The 20,162-nt window shown below is 46.8% G+C and overlaps 2 protein-coding genes across 45 annotated transcripts in view; one reads left to right on the forward strand and one right to left on the reverse strand.

The window, feature by feature from the left end:
* The window catches only part of WIPI1 (WD repeat domain, phosphoinositide interacting 1), an 87,696-nt gene extending 86,983 nt beyond the window's left edge, over positions 1-713 (forward strand). For all 5 annotated transcript variants that reach the window (XM_053287863.1, XM_053287862.1, XM_053287861.1 and 2 more), the window contains one exon: positions 180-713. In XM_053287863.1, coding sequence (XP_053143838.1) covers positions 180-227 — 48 coding nt within the window. In that variant the 3' untranslated portion in view covers positions 228-713. The remainder of the gene's footprint in view (positions 1-179) is intronic.
* A 503-nt stretch (positions 714-1,216) lies between these two features.
* ARSG (arylsulfatase G) overlaps positions 1,217-20,162 on the reverse strand; it is a 196,321-nt gene continuing 177,375 nt past the window's right edge. For 34 of the 40 annotated variants that reach the window (XM_053288923.1, XM_053288921.1, XM_053288935.1 and 31 more), the window contains 3 exons: positions 12,972-13,040; positions 4,184-4,274; positions 1,217-2,406 (listed from right to left, as the gene is read on the reverse strand). In XM_053288923.1, the coding sequence (XP_053144898.1) occupies positions 2,090-2,406; positions 4,184-4,274; positions 12,972-13,040 (477 nt within the window). In that variant the 3' untranslated portion in view covers positions 1,217-2,089. Of the gene's footprint in view, positions 2,407-4,183; positions 4,275-4,382; positions 4,467-12,971; positions 13,041-14,616; positions 14,872-20,162 lie in introns of those variants that run through there. The other 6 variants (XR_008314763.1, XR_008314762.1, XR_008314764.1 and 3 more) reach the window with 6 other exon arrangements.

Consider the following 20,162-nt stretch of genomic DNA (forward strand, 5'->3'; position numbering starts at 1 on the left):
GTTGAGAACAAAGGAGCTCAAGGACCCCCTGGCTTCGTGGAAAGCAAGGCAGTTGCATGACATCCATCTCCCCGCCGCCCCCTGCTGCTTCTGCATGTACGCAAATTCTCTTTACAGCACACCATGCTCAACGGCACGTTACAGGGAAAAGTAAGGCCCTTCTGTTTTGATTTTGGTAGATAATCTTGTGCCGTGGAAGCCAGACGAGCAAAGTGAAGAGGTCATGAGGAATGGGAAACGGCAGAGCACAGAACGGCTGATGGGAGGTAGTTTGGAAAAAAAAAAAAAGGGAATGTGGACGAACTCACAAGTGAGGGAGAAACCAGAGGTGCCCCAGTGCTTTTAACGCAGAATGTTCTTAGCCAGCCCTTTCTGGCCCTTCGTGTGTGTTGTTTTTAAGTGCTATGTGGGTTTGGTATCAATGTACTGTATATGCACATTGCTCCGCACTCGAGAACCACAGTGTAAATGTTACCTTGATCAGAGTTTTATGTAACCTGAATTTTATACACATGCCTGCTTTTTCTAATTTATGTGGTGTATAAATGTACTTATAGAAATGTCTCTTGATCTATGTCTTTGTACAGTATATGCATATTTTACCCATGCAGAATATTTTTGCAGTGACATGCGGGGGGGGGGATGCACCCCAGTTTATTATGTTGAACCTCTGCTGGAATACCTGTAATAAAGTCGTCCTGGTGTCACCAGCAGCTGTGTTCCACCTGTGGTGTTCTTGTTCTGAGCCCCAAAGATGTCACTCTTGAGTTATCTGTAGAATCGCTGTGTGTGCACGTGCATGTGTGTGAGAGTGAATATAGCATCTATATATTTCTCTTAGACATACCTGTTGCTAATCCCATGCGTGGCAGCTCTCATGAGAATTTGGAGAGCTGCTGGATAGTGATGGGGATGGGCAGCCAGCCGGCAGGCCGGGAGTTAACAGCAGCCGGCGGGCAAACGACAGAGCTGGACGGCAGGAGAGTGAGGGGAAGGGTGGGATAGAGGCGGGTGGAGACTGGGAGGAAACTGCAGCAGAGGCAGGAGAGGAGGAAGGAAATGGCAAAATGGGCAGGTGGGTGGGAGTGGGAAGACTGGTGGGGGGAGGAAGGAAACGGACGGGCAGAGAGAACTGGAGGCGCAGATCCTCTGTGCCCGGCACAGCTAGTCTTCCTTTTTTCCTGTGCTCGTGCTGCTACAAATTGGCCAACAAAAATGAAGCGTGAGACTTTTATTTAAACACATACCTGACCCTCACAATTATAAAGAGAAACTTATAACCATGACTTTCATAAACAGCTTACTGCAGCAATAACAGATGTTGTTGTTGTTGTTAAAGCTCAGAGACCCACATTGAGTGCAGCAAAAAGCAGGTGGTTCAGCATTACCCATGCTGTTGCATGTGTCTCCAAGACCACTGATGCTGTTGTGGAACAGACCTGTCTCACTCAGACTTCAAATTGCACACCAGGTAGTATCACGCAACTTTGTGCTTCCACAGTTTAAATTCAGAGCAGAATAGTCCTGTTCTGTGACCGCACTGGCAGTGTTGGGGAGACAGCAGTGTGGATGGTGCTGATCCACTCATATTTTACTATGCTGAATGTGGGCCAGTTGTCTTAATCAATTTTCAAATCTTCTGGGCTGGCTATGCCAGATCGTTTAGTGATTCCAGTTGATTTGAACATGCTTCAAAACATCCAAACCTTTCCCTGAGATACCTGAACCATAACTAGCTGTTAGAATGTACCCAGAGTTATTGCCAAAATGATAGCCATGTGTTGCGTTTCTTCTAGTACAACTCTCACTTGTGTCCTATCATAACAGGGGCAGGGGGAAATGCATAATGTGATGTCAGGATGTAGGTAACTTGTCCTGGACACAACTGAAACTAAGGGAACAAGGCAACATCATATTTGCAGCTATACACTGATTACAATAGCTACTTCCAGCCATGGATGAAAGAAGCTTCTTCAGAGAGCAGTGATTGCTGGAAGAGTTAAATCCCACAATGCCTCTGTCTAGATAGCCTCAATGACAAATGCTGATACCAAAGAAGCAGCTGGTGGGACCAGTCCAAAATTCAGCATCACTCCAGCATCCTTCCACATGTTCCCAAGGCAGAGCTGGAATAAGCCTGTTGGCAGCGGCAGACCAAGTGCTGTGGGTTGCAGCAAGGTATCACAGCTGGGTCATGAGAGTAATCGACAGTGGAAATGTTGTCTGCTGCAATCTCATGAAGAATGTCCTGCAGAGCCTTGCTTACTGCTGGCAAGATGGCACGATACTCAGCAGTCTTGGGGTCCAGGGGATCCTGCTCCTGAATATCACGCTGTACGTTAAAAAGGAGAGGTGGCTGGTGGAGCTGCTCCCGCCCAATGCTTCCATCGCAGGCTTTGGCACCACCTGGAAAGAAGAAATGCAAGAGATTCCAACTGGAGTTGATCCTCAGGTCAATGTGCATGGTAGAGTGGGGGATCCAGATGGCGATAGGGCCTCAATGGTTTCAAGCCCCTCCCTCTCCTCATCAGAATAGCCCATGTGTGCTCTTTGACACATACTCTCAAGTGTGCAGCTACATAGCGCATGGTGAAGGCAAGATCTGGTTTGACCCTTAGGCTCACCTCCATATGACCATGGCAGGCTCATTTGTCTAAATGCTGGCCTGTTCCTACCGGTTACAAGTAAAGGAAGTGGAGTAAGGGCCTCTTTTTTTAGAGCAAAAGGGGTGTGTGGGTGAGAGAACGGCATTCTCCCCACGCCTGCCACTTACCACCTCATAGTCTCTCCAGTCTCACTTGCAGTATTCAAGCCCAGCTGGGGCAAAATGGAAATTGGGAGTCTGCAGGGAAGTGATGCAGTGGGGGAATAATCTGGCAGTTCCCCATGCCCCCTTTGCCATACAAGTCAAATCCCCTACTCCCTGCTTTATATATGTTTTATCAGGTAAGTCTGACGCCATCAGGTGTACATCAGCCTTGGACAAAACTGTAGTCCATCAGCCTGTTCTAATCCACAAAAGCAGTGTTTCACAACCTGAGATACATCTGAGAAGGCTGGTGTGCAAGAGTAAATATTTGCCTGCTATCAGTGAAGCCCACCCCTGCAGTCTTGTGTCACTGCTCTTCCATGAACCATGCAGAGACACAACTGGCAGCCTCCTTTGGAAGTGAGCAATTCTACTTCAACTCTACACTGAGTTTCTACTTTCCCCCCACTGGCGCTCCATGTTTTAAAAGTCCACCGGGGTGGCAGCGTACCTCCCTGCTGCCCCCTTTACCAGGAATAGGCTGAAGTATCTGATGTGCCCATGTGTGCGTTCGGTGTGCACAGGCGCTTCGGCTACTTCTGCCTACTTCCGGTAAAGGGGGCAACGAGGCAGCAGGGAGGTATGCTGCCACCTCAGTGGACTTTTAAAACATGGGAATGCCAGTGGGGGGAAAGCAGAGGGAGGGGTAAGTGCACCCTCCTCCACCCTTGAAGCAGAACCTCCCCCATCTTCAAACCAGTGGAACCGCCTGCCATTCGAACCGATTTGGAGGCCCTTAAAGGTCCTCCGAACTGGTTCCATGCACATCCCTAGTCTGAACTCTTGAGTAAATCTGCACTCACTAGAGCAGAAATTCCTAAGCATGAATCTGGGACACCACATTTCAGGAACTCCCAAACTGGTTTTTTCTTGCCATGTTTCCTTTCACAGGTGGGATCTCCTGATACTCCCCTACCAAAACCTAGGGATAAAACAAGCATCCATCATCACAACCTACATTACAGGAGGTTGGAGTGGATTTTGGCCTGGTAGGTGTCAGAATCCATTGAGATCCCATATAATACCACTGGAATGCCAGCTGGATGCAGTTAGTCCACATCATTCCCCCCCCCCGCCCCCCACTAAGGCTCCTCATCCAGTCTATTTGCAGGATTATCCCTCTTTTGAAATTAAATTACCCTCATGTAGATGTGTATCTCGTCATCATCCTCCAGCCCTTGCAAAACCAGGCATTATATACAAATTTCCTTATACCTGCAGAGTCTCATCTAAAGATTTGATGGTATTCTGGTATTGGGGTAAGATGACAGGTCTAACCATATTGATGTGAACCACGCATCAGAGAGGGATATAGAATATTCCATAGGAGGGAAGACTTTTTTTTTAAGCACCTAAGAAGTCACATAAACATACCTGTAAGGTAAAATGCCTTGTACTGACCCAGCCGAAGAGCCTGTATCTCTCCATATTTCCCAGCGGCCCCACTGTTGGGATGGAACAATGTCTAGAGAAAATAAAGAGAACGTTAGAAACTGTTGGAGATGGAGTTCCAGTGCATCAACCTTTTGCACCAACTATCCTAATGACCACTAGTTAGTGAGGGTCTCCTTACCTGTCCCTGCTTGCCTCTACTCTATGACCCCTGCCTTGACTCCTCAGGTGCTTCCTGTAGAGAGTCAGTCCTCTTCCTTTCCTCCTAGAGAGAAGGTAGAAACATCTCTCTCTCTCCCCGCCTACCTATTCATTATGTAGTTGATAGACAGAGTAGGTCTTACCCATCTCAAATGTACTTCACTAATAAATCAACTTAGTATTTAGATTGTACAACAATCTCCATACATGCTTCATAAGTATCAGCAACAACTAAACTCTACACTCTACTCTGTGACTGGAGTGGATAGCTTCTCTTGTTGGCGTTCTGCTAAATAATCACAAACCCCAACATAAACATGGTCCTTTTCTTCACATGGGTTAGGGAAGCACACAGGCTCAAGCTAGAGGGTATGGGATGTATTTATACCAGCCAGCCAGCCCATCACAGCTTCCAGACCATGGCGCAGAACCTCCTCTGCCTAAAATCCAACATGCATTAGGTCCAATCACACGGCCAATTCCCAGGTTTTCTCTGAAGTATAACAGTGCTAAATGAACTTAGGCATATAGGCCGTGTTCAAATATTCTTCCTGACTTAGATGTCCAGTGAGGTTAACACTCGGGCAAGTGCACTGGGTAGACTGAGGAAAAGTGTACTCTTGCTTCCCACCATTTATAGTATATCTTAAGAAGGGACTCATTGCATTGTTTTCTCCCACAGAGCAAGCCAACTCCACCTCGCCCCAGTCTTCACAATGCATTTGACAAACATACCTATCAGCTATTTGATCTCAGTTGTGTCTGTCTGTCTTCCTCCTCCACCAATCAGCAGACACACTTGTCTACTTTTTAAAAGCACATGCTTATTCAGTTATAAACATTCATCCCTCACAAGGACACTCAATTAAAAAGAACTGCAAGCTGCTACAGGGATGGGAGTGGATGGGTGGGGAGATGGGTTTGTAACATCACAATTGCCAGCCAATCAGTGCTGTGTACCATTGCGTCTGTTGTAAACCGGCAGAACAGGTTTGCCTTGAGCATGTTGATGGATGGCAGTTTGCCTGTCTGGACAGAATGCCATACCTGAGCTTCCACAGCCGCTCAGTCACTCGGAGTGTACTTCTGGACACACCCACTGATCCTTGGAAAGATTTTAAGGACTATTCACTGTCTATCCTTCTCTTCATTTTAGATGCTAGAGAAGTATAGACTCTCATGTAGTCATGCCAGAAATATAAGGTGCAGATTCCCAGGCTTGGGGCCAAGGCAGTGCGGGGGACAGGGCTTGATCCCGGCAGTGCACAGGGGCAGCTGAGCCAAGGCTGGGCGGCCCAATTCTGGCCTCCTGCCCATGTGAATAGCCTCACTGTGTCGTGATGCCTGCATGCTGCAGCTGAATGCAAAGCACCCCGCTCATTCTGTTGGGAGTGCCAGCAGGAGTAGCGCTGTCTCTTGCACTGATCTGCACGGTTTTCACCTGTCACACTTTTCGTCTGCTGATCAAATAGCAGTCTGCACCTTTCATTACAAGTTCAACATCCTAAGGGCCAATAAGAAATCTTCACTCTCCTAGCATCTAAAAATGACTCCAGAATTTACCTCTTCCTGGCATCCAAGTCATTTTTAGATGCTAGGAGAGTGAAGATTTCTTATTGGCCCTTAGGATGTTGAACTTGTAATGAAAGGTGCAGACTGCTATTTGATCAGCAGACGAAAAGTGTGACAGGTGAAAATCGTGCAGATCAGAACTAGAGACAGCGCTACTCCTGCTGGCACTCCCAACAGAATGAGCGGGGTGCTTTGCATTCAGCTGCAGCATGCAGGCATCACGACACTGTGAGCCTATTCACATGGGCAACAAGCCCAAGTGCACTGCCGGGATCAAGCCCAATCCGAGTGCTGCCTTGGCCCCAAGCCTGGGAATTTACCCCAGGCTTTAACCTGTGTTTAAGGGCGCGAGCACACCCTTAACCCCAGGTTCAGTCGTGTGTGTGTGTGTGTGTGTGTGTGTGTGTGTGTGTGTGTGTGCGTGCGCGCACAGAGCCAGGCAGCAAGAGCACCTGGCTGAGGGAGGATTCCTCAATGCACCGCACTCCTGGCACTGTGTATTGAGGGATGATGGAGGACTTCTTCCCTGCTCTGCCGCTTGGCACAGCACCGATCGTGTGTCAGGCAAGCGGCAGAGCCAAAGGATCAAAATTGTTCTTGTGCGGGCGGGGAGGTAGGCAGGAGCCTACCGCCCCACCGCCCCACCCACTTATTTGATCATGTGTATGACCTTAATGTACAGCTGCAGTCCAACAGCACTGGAGCACAACAAGAGGGTGTATTCAAAGAAGGCTTAATGTGCCTGTTCTGTCCTGCTTTTGCGTAAGGGCTTCACTCTCCTCATCTATGCCTAAAGAGAAGGTGTGCCATGCTTCACGTCACACTCCCTCATTGTTCCTCTGTGTGCTTCTCGACAGTGTTACACGGATGACAACAAGATGAGCCATCCCTCCCGCTGCAATTCCAGTCCAGCTCTTGGCACCCACATCTAAGAGGCCTTTCCAGGCTGTGCAAGCTCGGCTGCCAAGGCCCAGGGCTCACAACCAGGGTCTCTTGTCAGGAAAGCAGGCCTGCTCCTCCATTTCCTGGAACAGCCCAGCCCTTCTCCTGTCTCAGTGGGGCACTCCGCCTCTTCTAAGCAATTCTGCCTCTCTGAACCAAAATTCTCACGGCTCATTAAGACCGTGAGAAGTGGGAGCAAAGAGTCAGCAGTCGACCTGCACAGATGCTCTCCTCCTCAGGAAGGAAACCAAATGACAACACACAGGCAAATGCTGACGCCCCATATCTTAGGATGACAGTCAACATCCATTTGGAACCGCCACCGCTCCACATGGGGGTGAAGGTGAATCACAAGAGTTTCCCTCTCCTGCCCTCCGGGAAGAAGCTGAAGTGATTCATAAGTGTTTCCATCAGGCTAAACCACTAGAAATGTCACGCTAAGCATTGCAAGGGCACTCCTCACAGATGATCAGCAACGCAATCCCTTTAGCAGATGCTTCAGCAGCCATTGCACGGTGTGGCCCTCCGCTCCCAAGAATATCATTGTCTGCCACTCAAGCTTCCTGAAGGGCTGGCATTTCAGAGGCTTCCCCACACGCATTTTCGTGTTCCTGGGTGAAGGGTCACACACTGGATAAAAGGTCTGAAAATAAGAGGTCCAACTGGGAAGAGAGATGCCAGGGGGTGAGGCGGGGGGGGGGCGGGTTGGAGACCTCCAATGTATTTAATGTTAGAGAGTTGCGTGGTGGGGCAGGTTCTTTATCTGCCCCAGCTACAGTGGAAGTGCACAAGTAAGGGAGCACTACTAATTAATGTCTGGAGACAGGGAGTTAAAGTTCCAAATAAAGTTGTTTATTTTGGAAATCCATCAGGGAGATAGAGAAGACCTACATGGCTTGCTGCTAGCGACATACAGGAAGAAGAGAGGGAGAAGAAGAAAGTCTGTCTCTTAGGGGAGAGAATGAAACCTGGGACTATCAGTCTAACAAAGGGGAAATAAGAGGAGAGGAAGCCTGGTCAGAGGGGCAATGCCCTTCGTGGCTATCTCTTCCCTTCTTCTTCTTCATCATCATGAGCCCAGAGTGCTGTACTACATACTTGAGTTTCTCTTTCACAACAACCCTGTGAAGTAGGTTAGGCTGAGAGAGAAGTGACTGGCCCAGAGTCACCCAGCTAGTTTCATGGCTGAATGGGGATTTGAACTGGGGTCTCCCCAGTCCTAGTCCAGCACTCTGACCACTACACCTTCATGCCCCTAGTGGTCAGTAGGGTTGCTGGTGCTCAGAGGCTGCATCTCCAACATTTAATGCCACATAAAATTTCTCCTCCTCAGGAGCACCTGGATATACCATACCCATTAACCACCCAATGCTGTTAAAATACGTGGGCTTTTTGCAACTCAATCACAAATATATCCAAGAGTGGACCTCTGAACCTTGCTATAGGTTTTGAGCGCGCACATACACTCATACTGTCATCCTGTCCAGTAACTATGTGTGGGTGATTCGCAAACTTGGGTTCCCAGATGTTGTTGGACTACAGCTCCCATCATCCTCAGCCTTTAGCCATTGTGGCTAGGCATGATGGGAATTGTAGTCCAACAACATCTGGGGACCCACGTTTGAGAAGCTCTGCCCTATGGCATTAGTCATTTGCTTGAATCACCTGGAGCGTTCTGATTTGCAAGCACAATTGATACCAGGGATGCAGCTATCATTGAGTGGATAGGTTCAGGTCCAGCTCCTGAGGCCCCCTCCCCAAGCTCCACCCCTTCCTATTTCCTTCATTATCTCCCTCACTCCGAGGGGCCACTGGGGAGAGGGGCGAACACGGGACTCTCTCCCCTAGCTACACCCCTGATTGATCAATGTCTTGTTGGCTGGTGCCAACTGCTTGTGTTGTGCTGAGGCCTGCGTATATGTCAGATAGCCTGTGGGGAATATATGACGAATGAATATGACGGATATTTATATACTGCTTCTCAACAAAAAGTTCCCAAAGCCGCTTACATAGAAATAAAAAAAAATTAAAAAGGGCTCCCTGTCCTCAAAGGGCTCACAATCGAAAAAGAAACATAAAATAGGTACCAGCAACAGCCACTGGAGGGATGCTGTGCTGGGGACAGATAGGGCCAGTTGCTCTCCCTCTGCTAAAGAGAATCACCACTTTTAAAAGGTGCTTCTTTGCTCAGTTAGCAGGGGACAGTATATACACCATGAGCCAGCACGGTGTAGTAGTTAGAGTGCTGGACTAGGACCGGGGAGTCCCGAGTTCAAATCCCCATTCACCCATGAGACTTGCTGGGTGACTCTGGGCCAGTCACTTCTCTCTCAGCCTAACCTATTTCACAGGGTTGTTGTGAGGTGAAACTCAAGTATGTAGTACACCGCTCTGGGCTCCTTGGAGGAACGGCAGGATATAAAATGTAAAAAATAAAATAAAATAATAAATATACATACAATATAAGGGCACTTGGTAGCCTTCTGGTCCCTTCCAGCCTTGCAGCTCCATGGCACAGCTGGTTTTGTTCTCATGTTTCATGCTCAGCAATGGGCCCAACTACAAAGTCTGCAAAAAGACTGACAACTAATCTCCCAACGTAATTCTTTTACTAAAAGTAGCCCCAGGAAAGGGGCTGTATGAATGTGATTATGGAAGCAGTGTGAGAGCCGAGGGGTGCTTTAAATCTTCCTTTCAGCTGCCTGTGCTGTTTCCCCAAACAAAATCACCCCATGCTCAAGTTACTGCTTGCTCGGAGGGAAGAGGCCCATTACAGTCACCAGTAGCTTTCCTCCTAGTGGAGCAAGGAGCAGCTGAAGGGGTGCAATTTAGACTGGGAAATCAGCACTGGGTGGAAGGGTTAGAGAGATCTCCTTAGCTCTCAAGCAATGTTACCAATCAAATTCACAGTCCTCCACATCTCCATTTGGTTGAAGAAGAGGAAGAGGAAGGAGAAAGTGGGGGGCAGATCCAGTCTCCCAGGTCAATGTGTAGCTTTGTTCCAAGAAGCAGAACAGGTGTCAGCACAGAGGTGCGTCCGCAAGCAACACGTGCTGAACGATCAGATTGGAGTGTGGAACGAGCGAAGTGCTGGACTGCCAAGAAGCTCCACACAGGCATGCCCACAGAGGAGCTGCCAGAGAACTCTTGTGTTGATGCCTTGGTGTGGCTCCGATGTCAGCACACCTATGTAAACATAAGGAGGAATACCAAAAGGAGCTGGAGAGAGACAACCAGGAGCAGATACAGCACAGACTTGGACTTTAGCCTTTCTGAACTGGTTTGCACCATTTTTATCCTCCCACAGACATACCTCCAGCCTATTTTACATTAAAGCTTGGCCTCCAAAAGGCAATGCCAGGTACAGCTAAATATCTCAAGGTTGGACTTATGGGAGTTGTAACAGGGGAGTTATTTAACAGCATAATTATTTAGTTGTCGTCCAACAGCATAATTATAGGAGCCGGAAGTTCAGCCTGCCTGAAATGAAAATCCCACAGAGTTCTTGGATATTGATGACATCTGAAACCTGAGGCTTGTTCAGAGAAATGGGTAAAAAGGAAAAAGTACAGTTGTGGGAATTACATATTTACAAGCTCCGCTAAATTGTACAGAAATAAAGCATCATAATTATTTCTCCCCAACTGTGGAAGGGGTGCATTGGAAATCAAATCACTCACCCCTAGGGGGCTCTCTACGAGACGTGACTGAGTGAAAATGTCAACTCTCCTAAAGTGGTAAAGAATTAAGCAATTTGATATTGGTCTTCTGTGTTTTGATGGCCTTTCTAGCAGTTTACAGAATCATGGTTTTTTCTGTACTGATTCGTTTTTATTCTCTTGCCTTTCAGAGTCACTTTCTGGGGGGCGGGGGGATGATTAATGCTTCTCCAAAGGGACATTTCTTGGGATGTCACCCTGGAATGTTTGGGTGATGATGCCAGCCAGCTTAGCTTGCCCTAAACTTATCCAGAAGAGATGAGAAGAATCCCAAGCTGTGCGCAAACCAAGCTGTTCTCTGTCATTGCACTGCAAGGATGGAGCTCTCTCAGGGGAAAGAGGGCAGGGTTCAATCACAGGCAAAGAGTTGCTTGTCCCAACAACCCCTCTTTCTCAAATAATTTCTTAAGGAAAGGTGTGTTGTTGGGATAAGCAACTCTGTGCCTGTGACTGAACCCTGCCCTCTTTCCTCTGAGACAGCTCCATACAAGTCTTGCAGTGCAATGACAGAAGAACTGGAGCCAATATCTTACAGTGCTCACACTTCTAGTCTCCCATTCAAATGCAACCAGGGCAGATCCTGCTTAGCTAAGGGGACAAGTCATGCTTGCTACCACAAGACCAGCTCTCCTCTCCACTGTGCCCAGGGATGATGGGAGTTGTAGTTCAGCTCTGGAGGACCCACTTCTGAGCAGCCCAGATTCTGGTCTCCATGCTAAGCACTTGCTCAACTAGAAGCAACAACCCCTCTTCAAAAGGTGGGTGCAAAGCAAACCACTGGCCTAAAGCCCACAGTGCTATTAAGCCCATTCTGGGACAACATGGAAGGAGCTCTGAGAAACGAGGGGTGGGGAACAAACAGAACAAGGAACGGAATGTACTTTATACAAAAAGCTCCATACAGAGCGCAAGTAAATTATAAGCACATTTGGACTTCATGTTACTAGTCCATATTGTGTACTTTCTCCACATAACACATGGACTCTGCACATAGCTGGCAGTAATGTCAGGCGACAAGATTAACTCTGGAGGGAAAAGAGGCCCCAATACTGGAAGCAGAAAGGGGGAGATGGTCAAGCCGTTGAGACTTGCAAATAGAATCGCACCAGGAAGCCCAGCTTAAAACTAAACTACAACTCCCAGCATTCACTATTCCACGATTCCCTGCTTTAACTGGCTAAGCTGTTCCAAAAGTGCTGTTCCAAATCCCCCATTGGCACTCATGGCTACTATGAATGCCAAGACAGACCTTTATCCAATTTGTGAATGAAACTTGCAATTGTGGGAAGTCAGGAAAACTACAATCATGACTTCCCTGGAATTCGGAGGTGCCAGAGCTGATCCCTGGGTTTTCCTGCTCACTATGGAAACTAGGTGGAAATTATTACCCCTTTGATTAGGTGATGGCTCCTCCCTTAAAATTTGATAGTATATGGCACTTTCCTGACTGTTTGACCTATGTTATCTCAGGAAGACTACAGATGTAACAATGCATACAGAAATCACAGCGAGTTCTTCAGGAGCTGGGCTGCCCAGCTTCACAATTTGCAAGACAGAGATACGTGCAGAGCAAATGAAATGCATCATGCCCCTGCCTCCATGATTCAGGAAGGCAGCCTACCTTCGAATTTTTGTTTAAAGAACTACACACACAGTCCAGGATTGGGCAAAATATGTTGATGACATCATCACAGATGCCAAACCAATCAACACTGTGCAGGTAAATATGAAGAATCCTCTTTCAGAGCTTAGGCAGGAGATGAAAAGCAATGTTTTGACAAGACAAGGAGGTTGCTTCTAATTTGGCCCCACCATTTTACAAATTCTACATCTGTCTTTCTCTTCACTAATCCTCACAACAGTCCTGTATGGCTAAGCCAGTATTATTATATCAATCGCTGTCATACAGCACAGCGAAACATGGGTGGTTGAGCACCACTCATGCTACTGCATGTGCCTAAACCCCGCCTGCGCTGTTGCAGAACAGTGCTGTTCTGCTGGGACTTACAACTGCACAAGCACAGTTGCATAACACAACGTCCACTGGAAATAATGGACACTGCAGTGGAACAGGGCTGTTCCACAACAGTGCGAGCAGGGCTGAGGCACATGCAGCCGTACGGGGAGTACTCAACTGCCTGTATTTTGCTGTGCCATATTTCAGTATATATTTCTGGAGGCAGGGGGTGGATGGGAGAGGCTAATTCACAGCTGTTGCTGGAGCCAGGGATAGATTTACAGCTTTTAGCTTATTGTCTTAAACAACTGGTTGCATGAGCTCCAAATTCTGCACCGTGTTCTGTATTCTGCTTTACAGGTTATTAATAATCACTTACATCGTGGCAACATTCGCTCTTGAATGCTGGTGTCTTGTACCTGTCTGCAGCTCCTGGCAGAAAGTAAAGCTGAATTGTTGGATTAAAACAAAAGTAGCATTTCAGAATTCTAGTCTCTCAAGCGATCTTTGATAACTGAATAGACTGCCAAAGTGTGAAGCCGCTGTACTAATAATACCCTATGAATCCTGACGCAGAGCATTTTTGAATAATCATCAAAGATTCATGGCTGCATGGGGCATAGACTGTGGTGTCCAAAGAACACAGGCCGGCATGCCCCCAGCAGGGGCCCTGACATCTTCCCCTCACCCCCTCCCACTGCTGTGGCTTACCTCCTGCCCTTCTGCCCCTTGCCTCTGCTGTTCCTTGCCCCCAACCCTTGGCAGTTGGTGTGCGCAGCAGTGGGGGGGGGTGTTCCATGGCTTCTCTCCTTGCTCTCCTTACTTATTTGTTTGTTATTTCTCTTTGTAAACCGCCCTGAGCCATTATTGGAAGGGCGTTAGAATGCCTCAGCACTGCACACGCCAGCTAAAAAATGTAAGGCATGCATGCGCCCTGATACCTAATCTGGGCGCACATGCAGTTTCCATTTTGTTGGAGATGGAGTTCCAGTGCATTGCCCTTTTGCACCAACTATCCTAATGACCACTAGGGATATTGGGAGTAGAGGTAGTTATTGAGGGAAGCACTTCACACAATGCGTGTGAAGTGCCAGATGGGGTTTGTGCAGAGAGAGCAGGCTTAGCCCACTCTCCCCGCACACAAGCAGACGCTCGTTGCTGGGCGGCCACATTGGCCACCCAGCCAACTGGCTGCTTCAGTTGGGCACTCCTGCGCCCGGCCGCAGCTCCATTTGGAGCTCATGGGGAAGGGGAGAGCTGCTGCGAGGTGCCCCAGCCCCCCCCCGGACCCCAGGAAGCCACTGTGTGAATGTGCAGTGCCTTCCTGGGGTCCCCTCTCCCCCCCCCGTGTGTCAGCTGACACACGATCAAAAGAACTTCGTTTAGGGGTAGGTTTTTTAGGTGGGCTAACCACCAGAGAACCACTGGGCTCGCCCACTAGCCCGGTGGCTCTCACGATTGCTCACAACCAGGCTGGGCTCCCGTAGCCTGGTTTTGAGCAATCACGTGAAGAGCTTCAGGGTCTCCTTTCCTGTCCCTGATTGCCTCTACTCTATGACCCCTGCCTTGACTCCTCAGGTCCTGCTGCATGAACTGGCTACCAGCGGGGGTGAGGAGCATGGGGGCAAGTAGAGGCAGTTGCAGCGTTGGATTAAAAAAAAAGTAATAACGTCAAAAACAAATTAGGGGGGACCTGATGTTCATTTATTGAACGCAGTCCCCACTGATATTGCTATGCCCCTGGTTGAGTGAAAATGTCCTCATTGGCAAATACTTATTAAACTGAAAAGGAAAAAGGAAATGTTACTAATCAACAGATGCATGAGGTCCCTAGAACATAATGGAAGGCTAATTTTGGCCATTTTGACAGGAGGCAAACACGACCTCTAAAAACAAAAGCAAGTATTTCCCCAAAGCCAGATATTTCTACTATTTGAGCTGGCGGAGATGGAAACTCTGCACTCTGTAACCGGAGTGGTCGCTTCCTTGGACTTTGAAAAAGAATCATAGACCCGATAAGCAACCTCAGGATTTCCTGCTTCCATGGCCTGGTTTCTCTGTGCCTCTCATCATGGCCTCGTCCTGTCCTGGCTAGGAACCCTTTTCAGTAGGATTACTTTGAACAACTTGTGACAGACCCTTACATTCATGGGACCTGTTGGAACTGGGTACTGTCCAATTGTGTTAATCGCCCCCTAGGAATGCTGTTGCCAGGAGAATTCTAGGGCTTGGGTTCCGGAATGCCGATTCATCCTGGTCTTCTGCAGGCCACAACATGTCTGAAGAATAGCAGGGGAGGGGAGGGACAGGAAGGGCAAGGGTGACATTTCAAATAAAATTAATGCCGCTTTTGAGCAGTGACTGTTTTTCAGTCTTGCAATGGAAAAGTTATAAACAAACTAATCGCAGAGAAGAACCCAAAATTAGAAAACCAGAAGCTCAAGACTACAGGGTTCACAGAAATAAACTGCTTGTTTTTCATCTAAGCTGTCCTGTGTTTTCTCAGAAATCTGTTCAAAGTGAGGGGACAAAAGTCTTTGTTCAAGAGATCATTTTTTCAGAGATAGAAGTTTTACCGGCTCCCTCACACACAGGCCAGGCAGAGGACCTTGTATTCCTTTAGTGGGTATAACCACAATGAACAAGAAATGTCTGGCCTGAAATGATTAATTATTACAAGAGAGAGTCCTAAACCTCTGCTTAGTGAAATACTAACTGGAAAAAAGTTCACCCAATAAAAAGTAGAAAACAAGAACCTATCACAAAAAGAGTCTGTATCACAAAACGTGAGTAGCCACAACTATCATGGAAAAATACAATAGAACCTGCAGCTATCAGAACGATGTGCAAGCCAGTCACTTTAAAGAAAAGGAACTGGTTTAAAGGGGATTTCTATCAAGCAGAAGCTCATATTGTCAAGCATGGGGTTGCTGTTTCCAGTAGCTGGCAGTAATTTCCAAGCACAGTAGATAAAGTGTACAGATAAAGTAGGAAGGGTGGAATATAAACGGAACGAATGAAGACGTAAATATATGTTTTACTATGTGACAAGCAGGAACATGTCTCCAAATCTACAGAATGGGAGCACTGCTGGTCACAGGATCAAGGGCCTGCTGCTGAGAGGAATTAGGTTGACTGGAATAAAATGCCATTATATGCCCCTCTTGCTAAGCAGGGTCTGCCTTGGCTTGCATTTGAATGGTTGACTACATGTGTGAGCACCGTAAGATATTCCCCATAGGAGATGGAGCCACTCTGGGAAGAGCAGCTGCATGCTTGCAAGCAGAAGGTTCCAAGTTCCCCTCCTGGCTTCTCCAAGCTAAGGCTGAGAGAGACTCCTGCCTGTAACCCTGGAGAAGCTGCTGACAGTCTGGGTAGACAATTCTGAGCTAGATGGAACAATGGTCTGACTCAGTATATGGCAGTTGCCTATGTTCCTATATTATGATAATAGATTGGCTAAGAGATGTGTTATTACTATATTGTGATTACTATCCCAAAGACAGGATACTTCTCCTGAATGACAGAAGGTAAATCACACCCTCAGTTTACTGTAGGTAGAGCCTGGGGTTATGAGGAAACCAAGAAGCCCGAACAGAACAGGAAGGGTTCTCTGCCACTTACTGGCCCACATGGTGGCAGTATTACATGGGCTTTCCCAACTGGCTTTTGCTTCTACAGGCGTCTAAGAAAGTGCTGATGCAAGAGTGCAAGCAGGCAAATACTGAAAGTTGCACGCCCGCATTTTGGGAACGGAACTGACATTGGAACCTACGTCAGCTTTGCTCCTGAAATGCCAGCGCCCAGCTTCACGTATTTGTGCACTCGTGCTCTTGCGCTAGACGGTGAGCACCCCCTTAGCCGCCTGCAGCAGTGCAAATGCCTGTGTGATACTTGTCTTATTGTAAACCACCAGAGACAGGAGTTTGGGACAGTATCGAAATATGTCAAATAATGAATGAATGAATGAATGAATGAATGAATGAACAAAACTGCCCATCAGGTGGGCCACTATCTCCTAAGCTGCAGAACTTGGGCACCTTAGAGAACATCCCAGATGGCTCCTTTCTCAATTGGCAGCTACAACACAGGGTGGGCCTGCAGGTGCACCACCGGCCCATTTCTGATGATCCACCTACAATCTGATGGTTGCTGCAACCCTCACAAAGAAGAATGCTGGATAAGAGGACTCTTGGTCTGAGGCAGCAATTCATTCTGATATTTAGAGTATGCACTCTTAACTTACCACACGGGTTGTGCCTTATTTGCTCCAAGAATCTATCTATCTATCTATCTATCTATCTATCTATCTATCTATCTATCTATCTATCTATCTAAAAGGCAGATTGGCTGGCAAAGTCCCATCTTCTCACAAGAAAAGGGCCACATAATCAGAAGAAAAAGGAGGAAGTGTGAGACCATGGAAGACGGTAAGCTCCTCAAGCAACATAGTATAGGGAAGTACAGACACCCACAAACACTCGTTTTATTGCCCTCTTTCCAGGAACACACAAAGACAGAAAAAACCCAGGAGCCTGGTTATGTAATCATTAGCTTCGGGTCACTATGAATTTGAAATACTTCTCCAGCTCTGCACAAAGGTACATTGGTGACATGTGCAAAACAGACAGGGATATGGGCAGAGGTAGGTACTCTTGGCCTAGTCAAGGTATAGCTTATGGTAGGTAGGGGATAACTGAGGGCAAGATAGTTACACCGACCACTGTGGAATTATTGATACTTAAATGGAGCCCAGCTGGCACATTTAGAACCCCAACCACATAATGTATATACACAAAGATACTCCTTGGCTATATATCCCTCTTGGGTGGGACCAACACCTTTGTATAAGCACTTGCACCTTATAGCTGAACTATTAGGGTGGGAAAGTACACTTTTTGGAATAGAAGAATGAAATCTGTATAAAATGTAGTGCTTGTCATGTTGAATAAGACAGAGAATGGGGCTAAATCAAATTTGGCCTTGTTCGGTAGTGGCAGACATTTTCCAAAATGATCACTCATGGGTAAATTTTGAATCACATGATATTTAACTTGCTTGTCAAAAATTATCCTCCATCCTTGAAACATGAAAGAAGGCCATTAGGAGTGCTATTTCCAAACCCTGTACAAATTAATTGTTCAATGTGCAATGCTTACATGTGTTAGGTTTTAAAATACACATTAACACAAATACTTGGTTAAACATAACATGGCTGAGTGTAAACTAATAAAGCTTAACTTCATAAACAAAAGTGAAAATGCTGCAATTCTGAATGGTAAATTCATGCAGGTTTTGAAGCAATGCTCCAAGTGACCTCTTGTGCATATTGAGGTTAATTTCCAACCAGTACAGATGATAGGCTTTTAGCTCCTATGCAATATTGAGCTAAATATTAGTGATGTATTGACATAGGGCCAATTCTAATTTTGAACAGTAATGGGAAAACATTCATTACATACTGCTCATTCTGAAGTCTTTGGTTTCTAAGCATTTGTTCATTTCATTAGTTTCTCAGATTTGCAATCGAATGAGTGGTTTTAATGAGTATGTTCATTCTGAATTCAACATAGTATCTGCAGCAACAACAAAAAAATCATGCTTGTTGATCTTATAACAGATCAAACAAAAAGGGATAATAGCATTCCAGTTGTGCAGGCATAGGGTGTGATTTGCCAGTGTAAAAGGTAGAAAGCACTTCAGAGCCTGGCCTGGTCAAAACAGAGAGGTTGGGCCGATGGTGCTGGTTATGCATATGTTGCTTAACAACAGGTATGAGTTCCAGAAACTTGGTATTTTGCCATTTACAAATGTACTGAGGCAAATTTAATATCACAGTTAGTCTTGTGGCCTGTCAGTAGATCTCATAAACAGTATGATTCATACATAATACAAATACAGGGGACAGTTATGTCAATCAACATGTTCAGTTAGCCCTATTCAGACTAGAAAACCAGTAGCCTTGTTGCTAGCACTGTTTTTCTGCTGGCTCCCAGAAGCCTCCCTGCTTATGTTTGAGACTGCAGGTGTATGGATCTCACTTTTTACATGCTCAGGAGCCTCACAGCATTATGAGCTCTCCATTTGTTGGCATATTGGGGAATAGTCACTCAGTAGGCAGTGGGACAGTTACTCCTAGATTTAGCAGCTGCGAAAGAGCCAAATTGAAAGGGAGCTTGCCTCACGCCTTCCCCATGCTGGGACACTTGAGTAGACCCCCGAAGTTAACTCGCAACACTTAACTCTCCATTCAAGGTCTCTCTGCACGACTGACCTTCCTTTGGTTTACCTCCCCTCCACAGATGCCTCAAATGAGAAAAAAGCCAATTATCTCAGCAGGGAAGTCAGAAAAAGCTCTGTGAATGCACATTCCCTCCATATTAAAAGAAGGCTGGAGTGGGAGATAGGAACTCAGAAATGTACCCTTTAAAACACTGATTAGTTTACTAGATGTTTCCGACCAAAAGGAGTTCCCATGTTCGCACATCCAACCACTCCATTTGTATTATCCTATTCATGCACTGTGTTGTAGTGCAGCACAGCAGACAAAACAATGGGATCTTTTGAGATTCCCCAAAATTTCCCTAGCCAAGAAAGAAGGTCAATTGGAATGTCCTCTCAGGACACGTTTTGAGGTTTATCTGCCCCTGGATTCTTGAGCCAGTGTGCTCCCCTTGGTCTCCAGTGCTACCCACTTGGTTACCACCTTGTAGAGTCACCCATTACTTTGACGCTGCAGTAAACACTTGCTATACCACTTAGCTGTGTTTTGCTCTGCGAGCCACCCTCGCTTCCAGGCCCTAGATCGGTACCCTTGCTGGATCCGATCTGCACTGCCCTCCTCGCTAACACCTGTCGCTAGTTTCATGAGAACAGATGCCCTTTGCATCCATCCCTGCTATCTAACTCCCTTGATTCTTTGTTGCTTGCTGTGCCCTGGTCTACCCTCGAGGAAAGAGGTCCGTCGATCACTCCCAAGCCACGATGATCCACCCACTACTGAAGGAATAACCGAAGTTGCATGATAACTGCTGAGCCCCCGTCTGGGCTCCCTGCATCCCTGTCTCTTCTCTCCTAAACCCAAGAGCCTGTTTCTCTGAGCCTCCTTTCTCTGGCCAGCCTAGAAGCTACTTTAATCCGGACATTAAGCTACATTTCCTCCTAGCAGTTGTATGGTTAGTCTTGTAACGTATTTTTAGTAATAATATGGATTTTAGTGACTCTTTTATTCCACTATATCCCTTACCTTCAAATAAAGCCTTCTCTGTTTTTGAATTTCTCTCTCCCAGCCAGTCATTTTCCTGTAACCATCACTTTGCATTAAATTTATTCTGACCTGGAACTGCTCCACTCTGAGTTAATTTCCCCATACAAAGCCCCAACACAATTTTGGGGGTGTTTACCAAACATCGCAGGGCAGTTCCATTGACAGCCTCTACTGCAAACAAATTAAGCAAGCTGGCCATGAGTTCTGTGAGAGAAGTGAAAAAGGGAAACTGAAAAAAGTGCAGTGTGATGCAGCATCTGAGTTCGTTCATTGCAGCAAAATTGAAGAGACAACAGTGGCAAT

The sequence above is a fragment of the Hemicordylus capensis genome, chromosome 2 (genome assembly GCF_027244095.1).
Source record: "Hemicordylus capensis ecotype Gifberg chromosome 2, rHemCap1.1.pri, whole genome shotgun sequence".
NCBI classification, from domain to species: domain Eukaryota; kingdom Metazoa; phylum Chordata; class Lepidosauria; order Squamata; family Cordylidae; genus Hemicordylus; species Hemicordylus capensis.